The sequence below is a fragment of the Lepidochelys kempii genome, chromosome 6, assembly GCF_965140265.1.
Source record: "Lepidochelys kempii isolate rLepKem1 chromosome 6, rLepKem1.hap2, whole genome shotgun sequence".
NCBI classification, from domain to species: Eukaryota; Metazoa; Chordata; order Testudines; family Cheloniidae; genus Lepidochelys; species Lepidochelys kempii.
In genome coordinates this window covers 11,168,364-11,192,818 of record NC_133261.1, presented here as the reverse complement: position 1 = coordinate 11,192,818, position 24,455 = coordinate 11,168,364, and the positions used below count along the sequence as shown (strand labels likewise).

General features: G+C 43.4%; 1 protein-coding gene across 1 annotated transcript in view; it reads right to left on the bottom strand.

Moving 5' to 3' along the window:
• Positions 1 to 244: 244 nt before the first annotated feature.
• LOC140913638 (E3 ubiquitin-protein ligase rnf213-alpha-like) overlaps positions 245 to 24,455 on the bottom strand; it is a 174,755-nt gene continuing 150,544 nt past the window's right edge. Inside the window, exons 61-69 of the mRNA XM_073350368.1 lie at positions 22,928 to 23,069; positions 19,467 to 19,550; positions 18,691 to 18,859; positions 13,451 to 13,646; positions 11,834 to 11,908; positions 5,950 to 6,150; positions 4,774 to 4,863; positions 2,919 to 3,079; positions 245 to 1,561 (exon numbers count right to left, since the gene is read on the bottom strand). Of these exons, the coding sequence (XP_073206469.1) occupies positions 1,390 to 1,561; positions 2,919 to 3,079; positions 4,774 to 4,863; positions 5,950 to 6,150; positions 11,834 to 11,908; positions 13,451 to 13,646; positions 18,691 to 18,859; positions 19,467 to 19,550; positions 22,928 to 23,069 (1,290 nt within the window). The 3' untranslated portion in view covers positions 245 to 1,389. The remainder of the gene's footprint in view (positions 1,562 to 2,918; positions 3,080 to 4,773; positions 4,864 to 5,949; positions 6,151 to 11,833; positions 11,909 to 13,450; positions 13,647 to 18,690; positions 18,860 to 19,466; positions 19,551 to 22,927; positions 23,070 to 24,455) is intronic.

The window sequence follows — 24,455 nt, the reverse complement described above, 5'->3', positions numbered from 1 at the left end:
TTTGGGGGATTTTGTTTTCTTGACCTGATTCAAGATGGGGGTGGGAAAATTTTATCTTTTGAAAATATTCATAGAATGGAGAAATACTATTAAACTTCCTATGCCAATTGATTTCACTAGAAAGAAAATTTTCTCCCAAATGTGCATGCATGCACATGCCCCCACACCGCTCTCGCGCACACACCCCTCCCTTTCAGTCTTCAAACCTGGTAGTAACTAGAAGAATTTGACATTTTCTTGTTCCATTGTTTATTGAGAGGCACAGGGAAATGTCTGCACTGAAGCAAGGCAGGAAACTATAGCTGCAAATATTTTTTTCTAACACCTAATTTTCACGTAGCTGCAAAGTACTGAGCAGAGACTGAAACTGTAAGGCCAGACGGGACCACTCTGATCACGTAGTCTGTGATACAGCATATGCCATGACACTGCCCGAAAGAACTGGGGATGATTCCATCTGCTAAAGCACAAGTAAAGAGCTAGAAAATAATGGAGAGCAATTTGGACCAAGTCTGAGAATCCCTGGTTGAGAATTATCAGACTTTTAAAAATTAGGGGCCTAATGCCCTATTATCCATGGGGAATTCTCCTCCTCTGCTTTTCACCTTGTGTCATTCTTGCACCAAGAGAGGGCACCGCGGCTGCAAAGGACCTTTCTGATTTGGTGGCACTTTACACGTGCTTTGCTCAGGCGCAAATGACAGCAGGAGTAGCCAGGCTGAGAACCAGCCTTGCTGACTCCAGTGCAAGGCCTGGCCTACACTTGGAAGTTGTGCTGGTCTAACCATGTCAGTGAGGAGTGTGATCATTTTACCAAAATAGCTATATTTAGGCTGGGGTCAATTACACAAGTACAATAGCATCTGGCTCTTTTCATCTGCAGATGCCACAGCACTTTATGAAACCAATCCGTATCATTTCCCCCACTTTACTGAACAGAACATAGGTCTCCTGAGTCCCACTCCCTGGCTCTAGTCACTAGGCTTCAGTGCTTCTCCTTATAGTTAAGTGCACTTACAGAGGTATAGCTTATTCCCCTTCTCTATACTGGTATTGTTAAAGCACTACGTGCTGACAAGGCCCAAGTGGCACGAGACTCATGCCCATCATTTGTAGTTCTCGGTGGGTGAAATTCACCCACTTGCAGAGAGCAACACGCAGAGCAACATTAGCATAGCTGGTCATGCCCATAACATCTCCACTCAAATGCCCAGGCCAAGGCACCACTTCAATCCAATTGAAGGCCTATTTTGATTCAAGTGATGCATTGGCCTGGTGATTTGAGACTTTAAGAAGAAAGAAACTCTACTTCCTAAATCTCTGTGGATTACAGCAGGCTGGGTGCAGTAATTGGTTTTGGTATCCACAGGAAACAATTCACGGACCCATTCACTCTTGGCTGTAGGAGCGGGCGTATGTTTTGTTGATTAGCACGGCAGTTTTCCACACTGAAATGACCTTCTTCAGCTGAAGGTCCGGGCTCACGGCGCTGGTCAGATTCATAATGTAATCTTCTTCTTTTCCCTCTTTTTCTAAATATTCTTGAAAGGTCTCCACTATCCTGTTCATAAAAGAGAACAAGATTGTAAATGTTCAGGACACTGGTTTGGAAAGGCTAAGTGCCAAGTCTGACAGACACACCCAGTTTCTTGAGTTCCCTTTTAACACTGTTGGTCACTTCAGATGGTATAAAGTGGGGTATTTTTCTGCAGCAAGTTTTGACTTTCTGTTGAAAAATGAACACCCCCCCCCCAACCTGAAAATAAGTTGCTGAAAACCAAACAAAGTAAACATTTTCAGCTCAACGCTACTGAAAAGTGAAATGTTGATGGCTCAAATGAAAAATGTCTCAATTTTTGGTTTTCTGAACCAAATTTTTTTGAGGCAGGCAGATGCTTCCTGAGAATTTACATTTAATCCAAAACTCAATTTTTCATTCAAAAAAGCCCTACATGTAAAGTTTCTAAAGCCTCAATTAGTGAATATTCAAGAGCTGTCAGACAAGAGGTAATGTTTCCTTCCATCAATTTTTAAGCAAAACAGTGTGCTCTTAAACAGCAGTGGGTGAAATTATCCAGTACTGGAGACAATTCTGGGGAAGAAAACAAGGCATTAAAGGGTCATAAGGAATAGATTCCAAAACTCCAGCCCTTACCTAAAGAATGAGATTTAATATCCCTGCTGGAATTTTTATCAACAACAGATGTTCTTATTATCCATAGACATGCCTAATCCATTCTTAAGTCTTACAAAATTCTCAGCCTCAATGACTTCATGTGGCAGTGAGTTCCACAAGCCATGTAAAAAACTACTCCCTATGAATTTCCTACCTTTCAATTCCATTGAACATCCCTTTGTTCTTGTGTTATGGGAGTGGAAGAACAGATGCTTCCTGATCTTCCTTCTCTAGACCAGTCAGTATTTTATAGACCATTATTCAATCTCCTCTATTCCTAGGTAACATCCTCAATCTGTTCAGTCTCTCTTCATAGTAGTTTCTCCACAAACCTGATCATTCTCATTGCCCTTCTCTAAGCCCCTCCAGTTCTGCAGTATGGAAAGTCTGAGAATCTCTAGCCTAGCAGGTTATCCAATTCTAAAGACTTGGAGGTCAAGGGAAAATGACCTTTTATACGTGATATGATTTGACCGTTCCCTTTTAATACAGCATACGAGTAATATACAGGCAATTTTAAGAGGCTGGGTTTCTTCCCCTTGATCTTTTAACCTGCATTTAAAAAAACAACCAAACAACCACCAAACATACCCACAAAGGCTCTTAAATCAATAGGGAATCGTATCTAAAGTGGTTTGTGCCTGCTCCAAATGAGGAGAATTTTTTTTTTTTACTTTTAATCTGGATCTAAATGTTCGTGCAGAGGCCCTTCCCATATTAACAGACGAGAGAAATATGTTACCCCCAACTGTTTTTGTAGCTTTCCAATGTCACTGTGATCATTTCGTGCAGCTCAATGATAAAGAACTCAATATTGACAGTGGATAGCGCAGTTGTCAGCTCCTCCCGCTCCTGGGCAGCCAGCTCGTCATGGAAGCCCTTGTCTATCAGGAAGAAGGGATTCTGAAATGAGAAGCACAGTGTCAGTGGGGGCAAGTGCAGAGGTGCTGCAGGAGTGGCTGGATGCCCCATGCACAGAGCAGTTGAGGATGTACCTAATGGAAGAGTCTCCTCATTTGGCTCAGAGCAGGTGTAGCCTGGTGACTCTCTTGCTTCTACCCTATGCATAGGGGGTGCTCCTGGGGTGGGATGGAGCAGGTGGCTCTGCACATGACCTCAGGCCAGTGCTGCAGTCCCTGTAGCCAGCAAAACTTTCATAGCTTTTATTGACTAATGTCTGTCCATCCATCTCACATAATCAATATTGATACCACAATGCATTAAACACACAATATCAATAGAACATTATATTGTAGATAAATTTCTAGCAATTGCCTGAATTGTCTGTCTTTTTATAATCCTGTTCTCTTGTGCTAAGTATCCCATAACACTTTGCAAAACTGAAGTCAGCTTTGGCATTAGAAAATAAGAAACTTGCCAAACACAAAATACATTAATGTTGTGCCCAGTACAAGCTGGACCAGTACCTGGAACACTAGTATCCAAAACAAAGTAAGGGAAGACACAGAACAACGAGTTAAGGAACTGACACAAGCTGATGGGCTGGATTTTTGTGACGTATAAAGCATTTTGTAACTTGTAAACAATTCTATAAATACTATTTGCTGAAATATGTAACTGGGAGCACACCTTCTGTGTAAAGTGAATTGAACAGCAGCACAAGACAGCTTCACGGAAACGGCTATATTACAAAGCCTTTCTTCCAGTACTATGCTATTATTGTCAGTGTTGTTGTAGCCATGTTGGTCCCAGGATATTAAAGAGATGAGTGGGTGAGGTATTCTCACTGGAACAACGTATGTTGCTCAAAGAGAGACACTTTTGAGATGCACTGAGCTCTTCTTCAGGTCAGGGAAAGACCAACAGACATCTCTCTCTACTCTTCCTGACTTTTAGCAATAAACCCGACTGATCTCTTGAATATACTTCATAACTAACCAAGATGTGGACAAACAATTGTCTACGCAATTTATCAACAGTATTAAGGCCATCAGGTCCCATCCAGCCCAGCCTCCTGCCAAATCCGGGCCAGAGAATCTCCCCCAGAGATTCCTGCCTCTGGCACAATAACTCCTGGATGAGCTAGAGTGCAACTTTGAGAAAGGGACGTCGCACCTAGATTTACAGACTCCAAGTGATGGAGCCTGACAGCAGCAGAGGAGGGACTGCACAGCAAGTGAGCAGAGAATATTGGTCATAACTAGAGCTGGTGGGGAAATGTTGGGATATTTTCCTGCACAAAAGTTTGACTTTTAATCAGAAAACAAAACAATAACTAAAACAATTGTATCTGTGGCTTGCAGCATGACATTTGACAGTGGGATGGCCCTTGGGCCAGGCAGGTGCCATTTGCTGTGATCAAGAAACTCTGTTCAGATCTGGTGGAGTTACAAGCAATTGAAAATCACCACCCATTTCACAGTGCAGCTGGCTTTCAGAAATATGTCCAAAAGAGGAATAGGTTTTCAGCTGGAAAGTTTTCATGTTTTTTTTTTGCAGCAAAGTCAAAATTTTCTGTGGAAAAACTTCAATTTGTCAAAAACCCAATTTTCTGATTTAAAAACAATTGCACTGAAAGTTTTCAGCCTTATCACAGCCCCATCCCAGGCACTCACTGGGGTGGGTTCCTCCATTACCTGGTTCATTTGTACAAGTAGCACTGATCTCTTTGCTGACAGGATCTGCCACAGAGACAGGATGTGCTTCAGCCGGGTTTGTGGGACAACCTGGAATGAAACAACACAGACAGGGTTTATCCAGACCTTGGTACCCAGAAAGCCTTTACACTGTTACTTAAATCCTCATCACAGAAGTGAATACATTCCATATTCATTTCACAGTTGCCTTGCTTCTGCCAAAGTTTTAAAGAATGTCAAGCCACTGAGCTGCTGGGAGTCACTGGCTAAGTACCTGGAACCAGAGTTTGCTGATATGTGAAACCAGCTTTTGACAGCCTTTTGTAGGCACAAAGAATATTTTCTTTGTTTTCAGTTTATTCAACTAGTTCAGTTCAATGAACTATTCATTGAGTAGAATGGTCAAGCTCTGGTTTGAAAATCTGGGATCCTCCTGGTACCTGGTAGGCATTTTCAGAGACTGTGCCCATGCGGATTATTAATTAGTATTATTTATTTGTATTGCAGTAGCGTCTAGAAGCACCAGTCACCATGTGCTGGGATGTAACAAATAGACAATGCATGTCTCCAAATGAATACAGGGTAATCTTTTCAGAAGCATCTAAGTGAGTTAGGAGCAATGTTCCTTCTAATTATTTACATCTATGTGTGGAATGAATTTTATCAAAAGTGACTTGGGGGCTGTGGAGGAGCTGAAGAACCTGGGGAGGTAGGAGTTGGGTGAGCTGAATTCCTGCAGAATGTTTCAATTTAATCAAGTCGGCATTTTCTGACAGAAAACTTGACTATACTGTACTACACTCTACTATAGAATCTATATTGTAGGGTTGGTCAGAGAATGGGTTTTTTCCACAGAATATTTCAATGAAATGTTTTGTGGAAAATTTTCAACCTGAACAAAATGATGCTTTTGTTTTTTTCAGAGCAAAGTTTTCCATTTTTGGGATGAAACTCAAGTTTTTTCATTTCTTTTAATGGAAAATTTCAATTTTCCATGGAAAGCAGCAACAACAAAAATCCTTTAGTCAAAATCCCAAATTCCTCTCAAAGAACAGTTTTGAAAGAAACCTTACTCTATATACAGACTCTATAGTAGAAAGCATGAAAACACAAAATATTTATTATAAAGAGCTTCATTTTCATTGCTGTGAATTCAAACCAAAGTTAATCTCTTACCGGTAAGTCTCTGAACTTCTTTGCATTAGCCTCCATCTTCAGGTCATTTCTGACATACTCAGTCAGGAGCCGCTCTGGGTCCCCTCCAGTCACGGCCAGGAACTCCGCAGCCACTTTCAGGGTGGAGAGTGCTCTGGAAATGTCGCTCACTGAACCGGCCTCTTCCATAATGAGTTTCATCTGACTCACGCTCAGTGGTTCCTAAGGATAGCAACAGGAGACAAAAGGAGTCAGGCTGTCTGTAGGATTTCCACATCCAAATCCCCTAAGCAACTTTGAAAAACTCTCAGCCTTAAGTGTTTCCACACTGGCCTTATATGATCCACGGGATTGTATACAATGTGTGAAGAACCTATGAGGAATTTTGATAGAGGTGCCATATATAAGACAAATGAATATTAAATTAATAGATTCTACGGCCAGAAGTGACTGCTGTGATGGTCCACTGAGTCTGACCTCCTGTGTAACACAAGCCACAACTTCCCCAAAATAATTCCTGTGTGAACTACAGCAGCTCTTTCAGAAAAACATCCAATCTTGATTACTAGTGATGGAGAATCCACCATGGCCCCTAGTAAATCATCCCAATGGTTAATTATCCTCACTGTTAAAAATGTATACTTTATTTCCAACGTGAATTTGTCCAGCCACTAGAGCACAGTATGCCTTTTGTCTACTAGATTGAAAAGCCTTTATCAAATATTTGTTCCCCATGTAGGTACTTAAAGACTGATCAAGTCACCTTATTGTTAAGCTGTGCTAATAATGCTGTGTTAATAATGCACAGATACTATTACGTATTTTATCTCATTTTGGTAGTTAAGACCGTAAAGTCAGGTGACTCTAAGCAAACCTCCGACAGATTGCAAGCGCTATACATTTTTTGATTTTGCTATAGAATTCAATTGAGAATTCTTTCCCTGCTTGGAATTCTAGGGGAAGGTGACAAACTATAGAAAGGATATCATTCTCTATGAAACTGGAAAAGTTTGGAGATCAGGTTCTATGGAACCACATTAAAAGATCTTTCATCCTTACTAAATTTTATGGGATTTAGGAGAAAGGTACATGGGTATTCCCAGATGGGATCAACACCAAAGCCCATGTAGCCCAGTCACCTGTCTCTGACAACACCCAGCACCAGATGCTGCAGAGGAAAGTGTAGGAACCCCACAGTATCAGATGGGGGATGATCTGCCTGCCCCCCCCCAAGCTAGGTCCCATCTAGTCTCTGAGATTTGGCTCAAACCCTAAAGCAGGAGGTTTACACAATTTTTGTCATCACTAATTATGCTAACTGGGTATTCTTGTGATCTACAGAAATGTCCAATACTTCCTGGAATCTTGCAACTTCTTTGGCTCTGACTTCCTGAGGCAATGAGTTCCACAAGATGATCACATATGTAAAAGTATTTTATTGGATCAGTTTTGAATTTCCACCTTTTTAACTTCATTGAATGTGAGAAGGTTACTCACTTGGTGCACCAACTGAGGTTCTTCAAGATGGTTGTCCCTTTGGGTGCTACACTTTAGGTGACTATTGAGCAGTGCTCTCAGTGGAAGGGAGTGGCTTTGGAGTTGCGTTGTGGATGGTGGATAACACCATGAGTACAAAGCGAACATCTGATGCTGACTGTTGTATAGCAGAGTGTTTTGTGAATGGATGGGCTGATCCCCAAGTTTCTGCTCTGCAAATGCCGATAATAGGAACATTGAGAAAAGCTACGGATGCAGAAAGTGTTCTGGTAGAGTGTGTAGATGCCCGTTGGGACTTGTAAATGGAAGTTTTGATAACAAAGGTGGATACATCCTGATATCCACTTAGTTCCTCCCATTGATCATTCTGTTATAATGACAAATCTTGATGAATTTCTAAATGGTTTTGCTCTTTCAATGTAGAAAGCTAGAACTCTGCGAGTGTCCAGTGTGTGAAGTGATGCCTCCCTTCCATCTGCATGTGGTTTTTGGGGGGGGAAAAACAGATAAGTAAATGGGTTGATTCAAATGAAAGAGGGAGGCAACCTTGGTAGGAATTTGGGAGGTGGTCTTAAGGCTACTTTGTCTTTAAAGGAAGTTTGCTATTAAGGCACCCAGTTCTCCCACCCATCTGGCAGACATGATGGTGATGAGGAATGCCAGAGTACCCAGAAGTCACCTACTACAGGACAGGCCCAACAAAGAAAATAACAGAACACCACTAGCCATCCGCTTCAGCCCCCAACTAAAACCTCTCCAACGCATCAAGGATTTACAACCTATCCTGAAGGAAGACCCATCACTCTCCCAGATCTTGGGAGACAGGCCAGTCCTTGCTTACAGACAGCTCACCAACAACAACACACCACAGAACCACTAACTCAGGAACCTATCCTTGCAACAAAGCCCGTTGCCAACTGTGCCCACATATCTATTCAGGGGACACAGTCATAGGGCCTAATCACATCAGCCACACTATCAGAGGCTCGTTCACCTGCACATCTACCAATGTGATATATGCCATCATGTGCAGCAATGCCCCTCTGCCATGTACATTGGTCAAACTGGACAGTCTCTACGTAAAAGAATAAATGGACACAAATCAGACGTCAAGAATTATAACATCCAAAAACCAGTTGGAGAACACTTCAATCTCTCTGGTCACTCGACTACAGACCTAAAAGTGGTAATTCTTCAACAAAGAAACTTCAAAAACAGACTCCAACAAGAGACTGCTGAATTGGAATTAGTTTGCAAACTGCATATGATTAACTTAGGCTTGAATAGAGACTGGGAGTGGATGGGTCATTACAGAAAGTAAAACTATTTCCCCTGCTCCCCTCCCTTCCCCCCACTGTTCCTCAGACATTCTTGTCAACTGCTGGAAATGGCCCACCTTGATTATCACTACAAAAGGTTCTCCTCCCCTGCTCTCCTGCTGCTAATAGCTCACCTTACCTGATCACCCTTGTTAGTGTGTATGGTAACACCCATTGTTTCATGTTCTCTATGTATATAAATCTCCCCACTGTATTTTCCACTGAATGCATCCGATGAAGTGAGCTGTAGCTCACGAAAGCTTATGCTCAAATAAATTGGTTAGTCTCTAAGGTGCCACAAGTACTCCTTTTCTTTTGTGAATACAGACTAACACAGCTGCTACTCTGAAACTAATCATTTTTGTTGCCCTCCGCTGGACTCCTTCCAATTTTTCCACATCCTTCTTGTAGTGTGGGGCCCAAAACTGGACACAGTACTCCAGATGAGGCCTCATCAATCCCAAATAGATGGGAATGATCACGTCCTTCGATCTGCTGGCAATGCCCCTACTTATATAGTCCAAAATGCCATTAGCCTTCTTGGCAACAAGGGCACACTGACTCATATTGAACAAAACTGGCCCCACGACCAACCCTTGGCACTTGATACTGGCTGCCAACTAGACATGAAGCCATTGATCACTACCCATTGAGCCCAATGATCTAGCCAGCTTTCTATCCACCTTATAGTCCATTCATCCAGCCCATACTTCTTTAAGTTGCTGGCAAGAATACTGTGGGAGACCGTATCAAAAGCTTTGCTAAAGTCAAGGAATAACACATCCACTGCTTTCCCCTCATCCACAGAGCCAGTTATCTCGTCATAGAAGTCAAGTAGGTAGTCAGGCATGACTTGCCCTTGGTGAATCCATGCTGACTGTTCCTGATCACTTTCTTCTCCTCTAAGTGCTTCAGAATGGATTCCTTGAGGAACTGCTCCATGATTTTTCCAGGGACTGAGGTGAGGCTGACTGGCCTGTAGTTCCCTGAATCCTCCTCCTTCCCTTTTAAAAGATGGCCATTCCATTAGCCTTTTCCCAGTCATCTGGGACCTCCCCCGACCGCCATGAGCTTTCAAAGATAAGGGTCAATGGCTCTGCAATCACATCTACCAACTCCCTTTAGCACCCTTGGATGCAGTGCATCCAGCCCCATGGACTTGTGCTCGTCCAGCTTTTCTAAATAGTCATGAACCACTTCTTTCTCCACAGAGGGCTGGTTACCTCCTCCCCATGCTGTGCTGCCCCATGCAGCAGTGTGGGTGCTGACCTTGTTTGTGAAGACAGAGGCAAAAAAAGCATTGAGTACATTAGCTTTGTCCACTGGACAGAGTGGGGGCTGACCTAGAAGAAATATTCAAGTGGCTCAGTACGAAGCTGGATGAAGTATCCTCGGTACCAAGTAGAGGGGATTCTAGTGTTGAAGAGACTATTAGGTCCACATGTCTCATGAACTGTTGTGGAACTGTGAGCTTCAGTACCCGGGACGGTGTTGCTGGCAGTCCGGGAGTGTGAATTGTAGCCGCCAGTGCCAAGGGTTTTGAGCTGTGTGGCACAAGTACCGCAGGTGGCCCCATTTTGTCAGTCAGTGCCGAAGTTTTTTTGGCTCTCTGGGTGCTCATGTTGAGGGTTTCGTTTTGCTTTGCGAGCCTCCATTCGAGCTTGTCTTCATAGGGTCTTTCACTCTCTGAACTCTCGAAACCGGACAGTCCTGGTGTTTCATGATCCGACACACACTCGGTGCCGTCAGTACCAGAGTAGATTTTTTTCAGTCAGGGATCGCTTTTTCTTAACCAATTCCCAGTGCAGAAAAGTCTGGGAACGCTTTTTGGTTGCCTTTCTTGGGTAAAGGATCCTTTGTGGGCACTGCTGGGACAGAACCTCTGTCAAAGGCTGTCGATGGCAACAGTTGGCCCCAAGGTGTCCTGGACTTGGGGTCTGAGGCTAGCCTGAGGGATTTCTGCATCATAAGGTGTTTAAGTTGGAGATTCCTGGTTTTTCTTGCCCTGGCCATGAGGTTCTGGCAATATGGATACTTTTGAGTAATGTGCATCTCACCGAGACAGCAGACACTCAGTGTGTGCCTGTCAGAAACCGGGATTGACAGTCTACAAGTCAGGCAGCATTTGAAGCCCAGTGATCCAGGCATACCCGAGAGAGTCTGTCCCCCTACAAAAAAAGAGGGTAATAATCCTACTGGAGCTAAACATATCTTTCTACTGAGGGGAATAAAGGTACGTAGGGAAGAAACTTAAAAAATAAAAATAGGTATAAAGGGTAGAATATCTAACTACTGCTTATACTATAAAGCATCTAAAAGCTAATCTTATCTAAGGTAAGAGAGGGTGTTGCTGATCGCCCTGACTCCTGCCAAAGGCAGGAGAAAAGGAACTGAGGGACAGTTAGTCACGCAGTACTATGTAACCATCTGAAGCAGCGCAAGATGGTAACAGTACATGCGCGACCCAACCGGGCACTGCTACCAGAGATCTCCAATTACAAGCGCAGGGCATCAAGACACCTAAAATGGAGCACCCACAGGCACATTCCTAAGAAGAACCACCTCTTGTTCCTGTGTTATGAGACAGGGAGAACACCTTTCTCTAGATCAATCATTGTTGTATCATGGGAATTATTTCAAAATGTGTTTGAAGTTTCATAAATGTTACATCAGTGTAATTCAGGAGTAAAATCCAGGCAGTCAGTGGAGTAAAACTGGTGTACAAGGGAAGAGAAACAGCCCCCCTGACTCCAAGTCGCCAAGGAACTGTACAAAATGTGCTTTTTAGTAGCTAAAGTTAGAGTCTGATGCTCCACTTGGCTCAGGAGCCTGATCTTGGTGTACTCTACAGCCACTTTGTGCTGCTCTGATGTCTCAAGCTGAGCACCCAAATCCTGGAGGCACCCAGAAATGATTGGATAGTTTAGAGAATGTTGCCCTTAATGGGCGAGTGGACATACTGTAGGTTTGGGATATTTACTCAACCTTCTGACCCTATAGTAGCTATGAAAGCTATTTACAATGGGCAAAAGAGAGAGGATTATCTGAGTTTGGAGCTGGGGAAAACCTAGAGTCGTTATTAATCTTACCTGGCACAATTGTTTAACATTAACTTTCGTGGAGTGCAGAGTCTTCACATTGTTCAGTGTAATGGATGGAGTTGTCTGAAAGTGAAAACATTAGTGATTAATAACTGGTTTATAAAGCACAGCATTGTTCAATACAGAAAAACAACAACCCTGAAGCCCATGCCATGGGTTAGAACATAATTTTCAAAAGCACCTAAGGGATTTAGGAGCCAAAGGTCCATTTTGAAAAGTGGCTTAGGCTCTTAGAACCAGATTTTTAAAGTTGCCTAGTGAGATTTTCAAAAATCATCCATTGAAATCAATGGGAGTTTAGGCTAAAGTGTTCAGGGCAGTCCTATTTTTAAAGATGATTTAATCATTTGGGTGCCTAAATCAGGGGTGACATAAGGCAACTAAAAGAAAAGGGGCCATGGGCACCAGAACTGTGACCCTTCCCCCTCACACAGACCCTTCCCCCAAGGTCCTGCCTTTGCACCGCACCTTCCTCCTGAGGCCCTGCCCTCGCACCACCCTTCTCCCCAATGCCCTGATACCACTTGCTCCTCTCTGCCCCCTCCCCCCATCACTTACACTTATGGCTGGTAAAAAGAGGAGGGGCCATGGCGCCTGTTCTGGTGCCCCTGGCCTAAATCACATGATTCCCATTGAAAAACAAGGCACCTAACCTCATTAGACATTTTTGAAAATTCCACTAGGCCCCTAGATGCCTAAAGACGTGGGGTTTTTTGTTTGTTTGTTTGTTTTGTTTTTAAATCTGGCTCCTAGGAGCCTACGTCTCTCTGAAAGTCTGTGCAATTTAGGCTTCTAAGCAAAGCTCTAAGGGAAATAGTTTTCCTATCTTGCAAGAATTTAAGAGTTCAAAAATTTTTCTCTTCCCAAATCAAGATGGGCACTCAAAATCTTGAAAATTTCAAAGACCGAAAACCTGAAAAAAAATCTTTGGTTTGGGTAAATTGAAATGTTTTGATAATCTCAAAATGTTTAATTTTGACTTTGACCTTTACTTTTATTTTTAAAATTTAAACTAAAAGAAATAACTAATTTCAAAATATACACCCGTTTCAAACCAGAAATCAAAACATTTTGTTCCAAAAATGTGGAAATGAGATGTTTTATACTGTATTTGCAAAACATTTCTCCAAATTTTCCATTTTTTTTAAAGTGAACAATTTGTCAAAATCAGCATGTTCCCACGGGAAGTTTCGGTTTTGATAAATTGGCATTTTCCAAGAACAAAATTGTATCAACAAATTCCCAAACCAGCTCTTCTCCTAAGTCACTTAGGCTCTTTTGAAAATTTTAAAATAAGTCTAAACACAGTGGAGCTGATTTGCCAATGCATTTATTCCCAATTTATACCAGTGTAACCCCACTGAAGTCACTGAATCTCAAAACGTATAAAGCTGGAGTAAGGCCAGAGTGGATCAGGTCTTTCACCTCCCATCACCATTTCCACCTATGCATTTTAATTTGTTTGTGGTTTACACTCATTTTGTTCAGGTGTGAATAACTCCACACAGGTGCCAGGCGGCAGAGCAGCAAGCACTGAGAGTAAAATCCTGGCTGCACTGAAGTCTATGGCAAAGCACCACCTCCATGATTTCATCCTGAACTCACCTGGGCTTTCACGACGGGCTTCCCGCTGATGAATCGGTGAATCACTTGCCTCTGCAGAGTCAGAAAATTATAGTGGGTGGTCTTGGTTCCATCTTCCTCTAGCACATACTGGAAGTTTGACAGCGCCATGGTGATCAAGTCGCTCTCGGTAACACTTAACACAGAGGCGTGCTTCACTTCTTCCGCTGAAACAGACCTGGAGAATAGGGCAGAACAACATGAGGGGTTGTCTTCTTTACTGACAAAGAAATCAGAGCTTGTTCCATCTTAGATGGGCCGTTTAGCCCATCGCTGGGCTTCCAACTCTTGGGAGTCTCGTGACATTAGGGGTTCCAGCTACTGGAGTCATGTGATCACAGGAGAAATGCAGCTTGCATTTAAAAAAGAAGTAAATTTGCCACCATTGTAACTACCAAGAAAAGCTTGAAATCTTGACCCTGGGAGGCAAATAAAAACACCTACACCTTTATTATTTTTGATCCTTTGGTCCAAGTAGTTAGCTAGCAGTTAGGGGCTTGTGGGATTGTTTCCATTAGGAGGAGAAATGGATGACGGGTCAGGTATTTCTTTGGTGAAACCCTGTTTATTTACAGAATGCACATGAAGTCCTGGTTCCTGAACACAGTAGAAACACACAAGCAGGAGGCAGGTCTTTGGCTCACCATTTCCAAGTCTGGAAGAACTCTGTCTCTGGGCCGTGCTCACCACTGCTTCTCTCATTTTCTGCTGGCTTTTTCCTCCCATCTTTCTGCTTCTCACACATACACACAGTTTGCCAAACAATCCACTAGCTCTTTACATTTGCAGTTAATTTCAGGGAAATCACATGGCTTACTTTCTGATTGGCCTTACCATGTGGCCTAGTGCCCTGGGCAGTGGCTTCTACTGTTTCCATCTATCATTATATACAGGGGTAGTTAATCACTCCTTTCAGTTAGCCAGAAATAAAGGTGCTTTGCAAACTCATCAGCTTTAAGGAAGTCTGTGAGTAACTGTAGATCAAAGACCCACTTGATGGCACCTTTGAGCATAACAATATTTTTAAAAGTATTCATCATCTGGACCCCTGGGAAAGAAGCCCCTGAGGAATTCCACCATGATTTCAAGTATCAGGGGGTAGCCTTGTTGTTTTTGTGGATTCAGACTAACATGAAGTCCGGTGGCACCTTAAAGACTAACAGATTTATTTGAGCATAAGCTTTCTGAAGAAGTGCAGTTTTTACCCACAAGTTTATGCCCAAATAAATCTGTTAGCCTTTAAGGTGCCACCAGACTCCTTGTTGTCACCATGATTTCAACAATTTCCCTCCCATCATCAGCCTCAGCCTGGACCAATCCACACAAGCGGTCCATTTCCTGGACACTACTGTGCTAATAAGCGATGGTCACATAAACACCACCCTATACCGGAAACCTACTGACCACTATACTTACCTACATGCCTCCAGCTTTCATCCAGGACACACCACACAGTCCATTGTCTACAGCCAAGCTCTAAGATACAACCACATTTGCTCCAACCCCTCAGACGGAGACAAACACCTACAAGATCTCTATCAAGCATTCTTAAAACTACAGTACCCACCTGCTGAAGTGAAAAAACAGATTGACAGAGCCAGAAGAGTACCTAGAAGTCACCTACTACAGGACAGGCCCAACAAAGGAAATAACAGAACGCCACTAGCCGTCACCTACAGCTCCCAACTAAAACCTCTCCAGCTCATCATCAAAGATCTACAACCTATCCTGAAAGATGATCCCTCACTCTCTCAGATCTTGGGAGACAGACCAGTCCTCGCTTACAGACAGCTCCCCAACCTGAAGCAAATACCAGCAACCACACACCACAGAACAAAAACACTAACCCAGGAACCCATCCTTGCAACAAAGCCCGATGCCAACTCTGTTCACATATCTATTCAAGTGACCTCATCATAGGACCTAATCACATCAGCCACGCCATCAGGGGCTCATTCACCTGCACATCTACCAATGTGATATATGCCATCGTGTGGCGGCAATGCCCCTCTGCCATGTATATTGGCTAAACTGGACAGTCTCTATGCAAAAGAATAAATGGACACAAATCTGACATCAGGAATGATAATATTCAAAAACCAGTAGGAGAACACTTCAACCTCTCTGGTCACTCGGTAACAGACTTAAAGGTAGCAATTTTGCAACAGAAAAGCTTCAAAAACAGACTCCAATGAGAAACTGCTGAACTTGAATTAATATGCAAACTAGATACCATTAACTTAGGCTTGAATAGAGACTGGGAATGGCTGAGCCATTACACAAATTGAATCTATTTCCTTATGTTAAGTATCCTTACACCTTCTTGTCAATTGCCTGAAATGAGCCATCCTGATTATCACTACAAAAGTTTTTTTTCTCCTGCTGATAATAGCTCATCTTAATTAATTAGCCTCTTAGAATTGGTAGGGCAACTTCCACCTTTTCCTGTTCTCTGTATGTATATATATCTTCTTACTATATGTTCCATTCTATGCATCTGATGAAGTGGGCTGTAGCCCATGAAAGCTTATGCTCTAATAAATTTGTTAGTCTCTAAGGTGCCACAAGTACTCCTGTTTTTTTGCGGATACAGACTAACATGGCTGCTACTCTGAAACTTAAAAAATCTTGTGACGTTTGAGGAATCTTGTGATTTCTGGGGGGCAGACTCATATTCTTTTTCATTCTTGGCAGAGCTGCTGACAGTGAGCGAAACACTATGCTCAGTCACATCAGCATAACAGTGCCACAGAAGTCAGTGGAGGAAGAGCCTAAAGCTGCTCTCAACGATGCGCTGCTAGGTTGAAGTTTCACATGCAGAAGCAGTGCTGGCTGGCTGTGTCACTTGCTGAATGAAAGAAGCCCTTGGTCCTCTCTAAAAATCTGAACACATTGAAAATTATGGGTACTAAAGGACTCTTTAATCTAGCGGTGAACAAAAACCAATGGCTGGAAGCTGAAGCCTGATAAATTCAAACTGGAAATATGGCATCAAATGTTGACAGTGAAGGTGATTAGCCCTTGGAGCAAACTGCCAAGGGAAGTGGTGGATTCTCCATCCCTTGATGGCTTCCAATCCAGATTGGATGCCTTTTTGGAAGATACTTTAGCCAAACACAAGTTATTGGGCTTAGAACTTGGGTAACCGGGTGACACTAATGGCCTGGATGGAGCTCAGACTGGATGATCTAAGAGTCCCTTCTGTCTTTAAATGAATATGAATCATTGTGATGTTTACCCTGACAGCACAACACCCCATCAGCTTGGCCAGCCCCACCGCTGGGCTCCAAATCATGCAGCTGGCTTAAGATTTAAAGAATATTATGTTCTGAGTCCTTTCTATTCACTTTCTGTAGTTGGTAGGCTTGGGGACCATGTTTCTAGTCTTTTCCCCACTGCCACCAAGGCCAGAAACTGACAGAACTGATAGGAAAGCTGTAGAACAGTGAGAGTTGGCAACACAGCAACAGGAAATCAGAACGGGCTGGGTCCCTATCCACTGAGAGGAGACAACAAGGGAAAATCAAGGAAAGACTCTGCAATCTCAAGCACTGAGTACCTTTGCTGTGTGAGCTAAAGGACCAAAGGTCAAAGATCAGCTTTACAAAGGTCTTTGGGTACCTACAGATGCAGATAATAAGTAATAACTTCTAGGTCTTGCCTCTCAAAGAGCAAAGTATCATTATCCCCATTTTACAGATGAGAAAACTGAGACACAGTGAAAGCAAAATTGATTTGCCCAGCATCAGCTACCAAAGCCAGGATTAGCCAGTTCTTCTGCGTTTTCGTGTTGCACTCTGTCCACTAGCCTGTTCTACCTCCCATTTCAGCCATTGAAAACAATGAGAGTTTGGAGCCTAACCTGCCTTGGCAATTTAGAAAATCCCATGAGATGCCTCTTTGCATTTTCAGGTACCTAAACACCTTTGTAAATGTGGCCCTAAGAGTTTGAACCTGCCCCATTAACGCCAATGGGAGTTTTGCTTTTGAATTCAATAGGAACAGGATTAAGCTCTATACACAGTGGTTGCATCAGTTGAACTGAAATCAAGTGCTTCTTGGCCTTTTGGCTAAGATCAAGTGCACCAGTTGAGCTGAAATCAGTTTAAAATCCATGTATTTGCACTGGTGCAAACCCTTGTGTGGATGCTCTTATATCCGTTTGCAGCTGACTTGTATGGGTTCAGCTAGTCTCCTCTAGAGACAGATCTTCTACTAATGTAACTATTTTGGGGTATGTGTGATTTTTCTTTTTTTTTTTTTTAGCTAAATAGTTACATTGGTTCGACCCCTAGCCAGGTGCAGTTGTACCGGTATAAAGATGCTTACACCACCATTTATTCCCCTAAATTTATGGGAAACTACACTGCTGTCAACATCTTCATACTGGTACAGCTGGGATCACGCTCTGGGTTATATGCCACTAAATGTCTGTGGCACTCCCAGGTTAGCTTTAAAAAGGCACCTCCCTGCTGAGATCATAAGCATCTTGCTGTGCTCCCCAGTCCTTCCTTATGGTAACATGAGAAGTTACCCTGGGCTAATTTGGAGTCATCCCTTGATTACCGTGGGGTCAAAACTGGATTCTGATCTCAGCTCCTCTGGGATCAATCCTGAGTCACCTCCTGACTGCAGTGGGATCAGGGTCGGATTCTAATCTCACCTACCCTAAGATAAGTCTGGGACCAGGGTGCTGAGTGCTGAAAACCATTAATAAAACCAACAACTGTAAATCCTGTATATGATAGAAACCACTTCAAGCCAGGGGTGCTGCCGCATCCCCAACACCCCTAGTTCCAGTGTCTGGGACACTAAAATAAATGAGGATCACTGAACTTCCTAAATTGCAGTGCAGTTGATCAGTCCTTCAGGCATTAGATATAATTCAAGCTTATTCAAAGTATCTCCCTGAACAAACTAAATCAACTTTACACCCCACCTGAGCAGACCAGGCCTTGAGATGGTCTCAACCTAACTACCGCATTGCACGAGGTCATAAGAGTCATGTTTTCTTCTTGGAGAAGTCTGGCCTGGCCCTCCTCGCGTATATGGCTGTACATCAGGAGTAAAACCATTGACATCAGTGGAGCTATGCCTGTTTTATACCATCTGAAGTGAGAGGAAACTCAGGATCTATGTTTTAAGCTGAATTGTTGATTTATGGGTAACTAAAGTTACCTAGTCAGAGTGGTTCACCTCTAGGGGCGAGGATTGAAAGATACCTTTGCTTTTCCTTAGTGAGTTGAGCAGCGGTGTCAATGCAGCTGTTCTGGAGCTGTATTAAGAACCTCGTAACAATGGAAGTTATGGATGGAGTGGTTGGCATGAAGTCCAGGATGGCAGTATCAGCGTTGATCTCCTTACACCACAGGTCTTTAGGGATATTGATTTCTGTAATAAAGCAGAGAATCTTTCACACAGCGTGTATGGAATCACAGGAACCAGGATATCAAATGACAAGGGTAGAACTAAGGGGGGGGGGGGACATTTTCCACAAAATAATTCTCCACATTTTACACACCTTTTGTCAAAATTTCAAATGAAATCTAAATAAATAAAATTCAACCAAAAAACCCCCAGAAAGTGTTTTGTTTTAAAAAAAAAAAAGTTGTGAAAAACTTGCAAAACTTATTTTTTTCTAAGTCACCCCCAGTTCTCGCTAGCAATTTCCACATAATGCTCAGTTAGCCTACATAACAGAGTGATCTGATTATCATTGCCCTACTAATAAGCAGCTCCCTTCCTCGTCAACCCTGCAAAGATTTATGTCCATGTTGAGCTTTAGACATTGGGAGTAGCCCCAGCGAAGTCAGTGGAACGACTCAGAGTATGTTAAGGATGTTTGCAGGATAGGGGTTACTTTGGATACTTTGTGTATCAGGGAATACTCGGTAATTACTCTGGAGTGGACTTGTACTCAGCTTCACAACTGAATCGTTTGTTGCGTGATAGAAAAATACTTAGAAAGGAAAGTAAAACACCATGGAAGTCAAAATACCTGAGATTCTGGGAGTTGATCTTACATTGCTCCACACTTTCTGAATAGTCTGCATTGCTCTTTCAAAAGCAAAACGCTGATCATCTAAAGTTGGAAGGGAAGATGGCATTTATCAACAGATGTTTTCCAGGAAAGATACCCGTTTCCCTCTTGCAAAAATATTTCTTATAGAAAAAAGAACTAATTAAAATTTTAACATGCCTTGCAACATTAAAGAAGATTTACCTACATATGTGAAGTAAAATTTTGAAAAGCGTCTAAATTTCTTGGGAGCCTAAGACTGATTTTCAAGAGATTTAGGCACCGAGGGCTAGAGCCACAAAGGGAATTGGACACCTTATTGCCACTTTATGCACCTGAGGCCAAAATTTAGATATTTAAAATCACTCAGCTGCTACTTAACTCTGCAGTTGCTTAAATTCCCACTAGTAAAGTCTCTGTGGTTCCCAAATTTCTGCTAGGCAGCATGTACACAGCCATCAAATCATGATGCCACTTAAGCCCCAGCAGGATTCATGGGAGGTAACCACTCCACTCAGCACTGCGGAGGCCTCAGCTGGAGTACTATGTCCACTTCTGGGTGAAGAGGTGGACAAACTGGAGAGTGTCCAGAGGAGAGGAACAGAAATGATAAAAGGTTTAGAAAACCTGACCTATGAGAAAAGGTTAAAAAAACCTGGGCATGTTTAGACATGAGAAAAGAAGACTGAAGGGGGGGACCCAATAACAGTCTCCAGATATGTTAGGGGCTGTTATAAAGAGGACAGGGATCAAGTGTTCTCCGTGAAGACAGGACAAGAAGTAATGGGTTTAATCTGCAGCAAGGGAGATTTAGGTAACATATTAAGAAGGGTCATTAAGCTCTGGAATAAGCTTCTAAGGGAGGTTGTAAAATCCCCATTATTGGGGTTTTTTTTGTTTGTTTTTTGTTTTTTAAGAACATGCTGGACAAACACCTGTCGGGGTTAATATAGGTTTACTTGATCCTGGACTTGACGAGCTCTCAAGGTCCCTTCCAGCCCTACATTTCTATCATTCTATGAACTAGACATCACCCTTCCTATCTCATCTGCAGAAGCCTAACCCAGCAGGCATTCTCAGAAGCCAGCTTACAAGTCAGGTTACGTTAGGAGTCTATGTTAGGAGCACTTTGCCTGTCTGGCTATACCAGTATCCTGTTCCAGGAAAGCGCTCCTAGTGTGGACGCAGTGTACAGTGGCAAAACTGCACTTTTGCCAGTATAGCTTATTCCCACCTCCCCGAGCAAAATAAGCTGTCCCAACAAAAACACAGTTCAGCTGGTCTAACTATGGATGTAAGCAGGGTCTGAATGAATGCATCTCTGAACTCTGGGATTGGTCCTGCTTTGAGCAGGGGGTTGGACTAGATGACCTCCTGAGGTCCCTTCCAACCCTGATATTCTATGATTCTATGATAATGCTTCCCTGACAGCTAGCTGGGAGGGGGAGAGAGACTCTAGGGGTGGTTATGTAAATACAGTTTGCTCCTGCTTTGTTTAGGTATGCTTAGATATTCAGCAGATGGAGTGGTGTTTTGCTCATTGTAATCAACTTGGCTGGTGTGGAGTCACAGATCACATTAGTACTGAATGCAGGGGTAGTGAAATGCTGTTATCAATGTTGTGATTATTGTGAGAATACAGGGAAGTAGGACTGTGCTTAACCTGTTCCAAATGCGGGGGTCACCCATAGTGGAGAGGACCTTGTTGAGCCAGGGGCTTGACTGGCAAATCCCTGGGAAAATAAGAGGCGGTGGGACAGGTGTGCTGGTCAGGAGTCTGCACAAACTCCCTCCACCCCCCCGCCCCCGTTCTCTCTAGACTGACTTAACCTGTTCTTCCCTGCTGTTCAAAGAATATAGCTAACTAGGCTTCATTAGGAGCCCCTTTTGTTATTTTAAGTGCTCAATCAGAACAGAGACCAGTTGTGGAACTGTGTTTCTGCCCTGCCTGCTAAGAGCTAAAATCACTGAGAGCTGAAATCACTTGAGTTGGGGCAATGTTTCTGTCCAGCCTGCAAAAGAGCTGAAAACAACTGAGAGACTGATGTGCAGAGGTCACAGCAGAGAGGCAGAAGGTGACTGACAGTTAGCTGGTGAGTGAGCAGCCAGCAAGGCAGTGGTGGAGAGGCGTGGTGAGTGGCCAGCAGGGCAGTGGCAAAGAGGCATGACAAGCAGCCAGCAGAATGGCTGGTGGAGGGGCACGGTGAGCAGGTGGCTGGTGAATGGCCAGCAGAGCGAAGAAGCGAATAATGCCTCTTTACCCCCCACACACAGGGTGGGAGGTGAACTCTGCAGATGCATCTCTGAACTCTGGGTCAGCACTGACCAAGGACAGCAACTGTGAGTGGAGTGCAGAGAAGGGTTGGGCATGTGAAAGGGACTTTTTTTGTGGCTGGACTTAAGAACCTGAGAGGAAAAGGACCTCAGTAGACCCAACCAACTTAGGGGTGGGTCTTTTACTCATGGTTTATGTTTATGAACCATGTTTGCGGTGTTTTCCCAAATTAATGCCGAGTTACTTCCCTCCTTTTAGTAAAAGTTTCTTTTCTACACTCGGACTCTATGCTTGTGAGTGGGGAAATACTGCCTCTCGGAGGCGCCCAGGTGTGGTGTGTAATTTTCCCAGGTTAGTGAATGGGGACTCTAGCCAGTTCTGTGTTGTATCAATGGAAAGGAACCCCTAGATATTGAACCCAGCCCTGGTTGCTGCTGGCTCCATCTGGCAGAAGGGTTACGTCTCTGTACTAGGAGCTTTTGCCATGAAGCTCTGTCAGTCACAAATTGCACCTCATCACACCCTGACCAACCTGGCTATGCTGTCAAATGTCTGTAGTGTGGACCTGGGCCTCAGTCTTATTGAAAGCCAATGTCTCTTAGGCTCCTCAGTCACTGAACCATTTTGATTAATTGCACTCATTGGCTTGTTTGACTGATGTTTACAATTTGCACACAATTGCAGATCTGCAGGTGTTCTTTGTCCACGGGCCTGATCCAAAGCCCACTGCAGTAAAAGGGAGTTTTTCCCTTGGTCTCTGCAGTATCTGGCTCAAGCCCCAGGCATGTCAGTATTATCCCCTGTATAGAGACCACATGTAGCTCAGCCATGAAGTTCTTTATTGCTACTCAGGAAATAGGGTCGTACTGACTCTTGGGAGCGCTAAGACTGCTGGGGGTTGTCCCCACAGTGCAAAGCTGCCCTAAAGCTGGTGGATCTGGCTGCAAGAAAATCCCCGAAGCACTGAGGGATCCACAGGTGAGTAGGGCCAGTGCCCATCTGGCTCTGATGGAGTGCACATCTGGTACCAGCTGGAGATCTGGCCCTATCGACTCCATTGGAGACTGAAGCAATTCACATCAGCTGGAGATCTGGCCCCACTGACTCCAATACCGCTGCATCAAGGTTAGATTTGGTACCATAATCCTAGAAGTATGACGTGTACCTGAGAGGTCGTCCCATTCCAAGAACTTTCTCACAGAAAGCCTTTCACCTTCATGGATATCGCCGTTTTGGAAAAAGTGGATCAGAGAGCGCTGCAGAGCGAGAATTTCGGGCAGGTGCTGCACATGTTGGATGTGCTGGTGCTGTAAGAGAAAAGTAGCCACCTCTTTATCGTGATGTCTGTGTTCAGTGGGAGAGGAAAGATGTTATGGGGAAGGGCGTCGTGTGGTTTTGATGTTCCTGAAAACATCATGGTTATGTGAGTGTCTGGCTGCTTTGCATCATTGGAGCAGTGCAAAGCAGCCAGCGGGGACCGGTCCATCTGGCCCTGAACCTCTGTGGACTTAATAGTAACCTATTTTATCCCTGCAGGTCTTTATTAGACCCTAGGAAAGCTATACAAAGGGCCTGCTAACCCAACTCCCTTGCATATCACACTGGCAATTGCTAGCACACCCGTTGTAAAGCAAACTCAAATTGTCCATAGGCATGTGTTGCAGTAAAATGAAGCTGCCTGACTGGAATGGAAGCAGTAGATCACACCTGCCTTGTTTCTTTGGGCCAGATTAAGAGGCGTAGCATAAACAATGATGTAAATTAACCCCCTTGTGAGGTTAGCTGTACTATTTTTTACATGTGTAGCAGGAAGCCTGGTAGAAGGGGAGGAGTTTAAAGTAGGCAAAAATTATGCTTTTTGTTTTAAAGTTAGCTAACACATATTAATTAATTAGTTTTTTTTCCTAGTCTGGGCAAAGAACTTTAGGATTATAGCGAGACACTGGGTTTTAGGCGAACTATGGTTTTCTTTATTCTAATAAAGTGTCTTGTTCAGTGTTTGAAGAAATCAGCCATTGTCACATGACTCCTTTACACATTGATCAGTGAGTGTGAGTTGACTTAGGAGAGTCCAAATGAGAGTAAGGGAGTAAATCTTACACATCACCTCAGAATCTGGCTTTATGGGCATAATTTAAACTTGTACATTTATGTTTAAATACAGACATGATGGGAAACCTAGTATAATTATCTCCTATCTTTAAATCAAGACTTCAGTCTCTTTCTAAAATATCCATTCTAGGTCACCCAGAAAACGCTGGGTGAGGGTCTCTGGTCTGGGTTACACAGGAAGCCAGACTATAGACAATTGTAACAGCCCCTTCTGGTCTCAAAATTGATAAATATTAGATTTTTCTTTAACCTGGAATATCGCTTCATTATGGAGGAACAATGAGTTCAGGGGGGCGAACGCCAGGGAGGGAGAAGAGCTGAAGGACAATGTTGGCACAAGAACAAATGGGGATAAACTTGTCAGGAATAAATGTAGTCTGGAAACCAGCAGAGGAGGGAATAGCCTCCCAGTGAGAAGGGGCCCAACACCCTAACTGTTTTTAAGATAGAGCTTAATAAGCTACGAAGGGGTTTCTATGATGAATAATAGCATGGGACTGGACACAATGACGCAGGAGCATATTTTTAACAGTGAGAAAATTAACCACTGGAACAATTTACCATGGGTCATGGTGCATTCT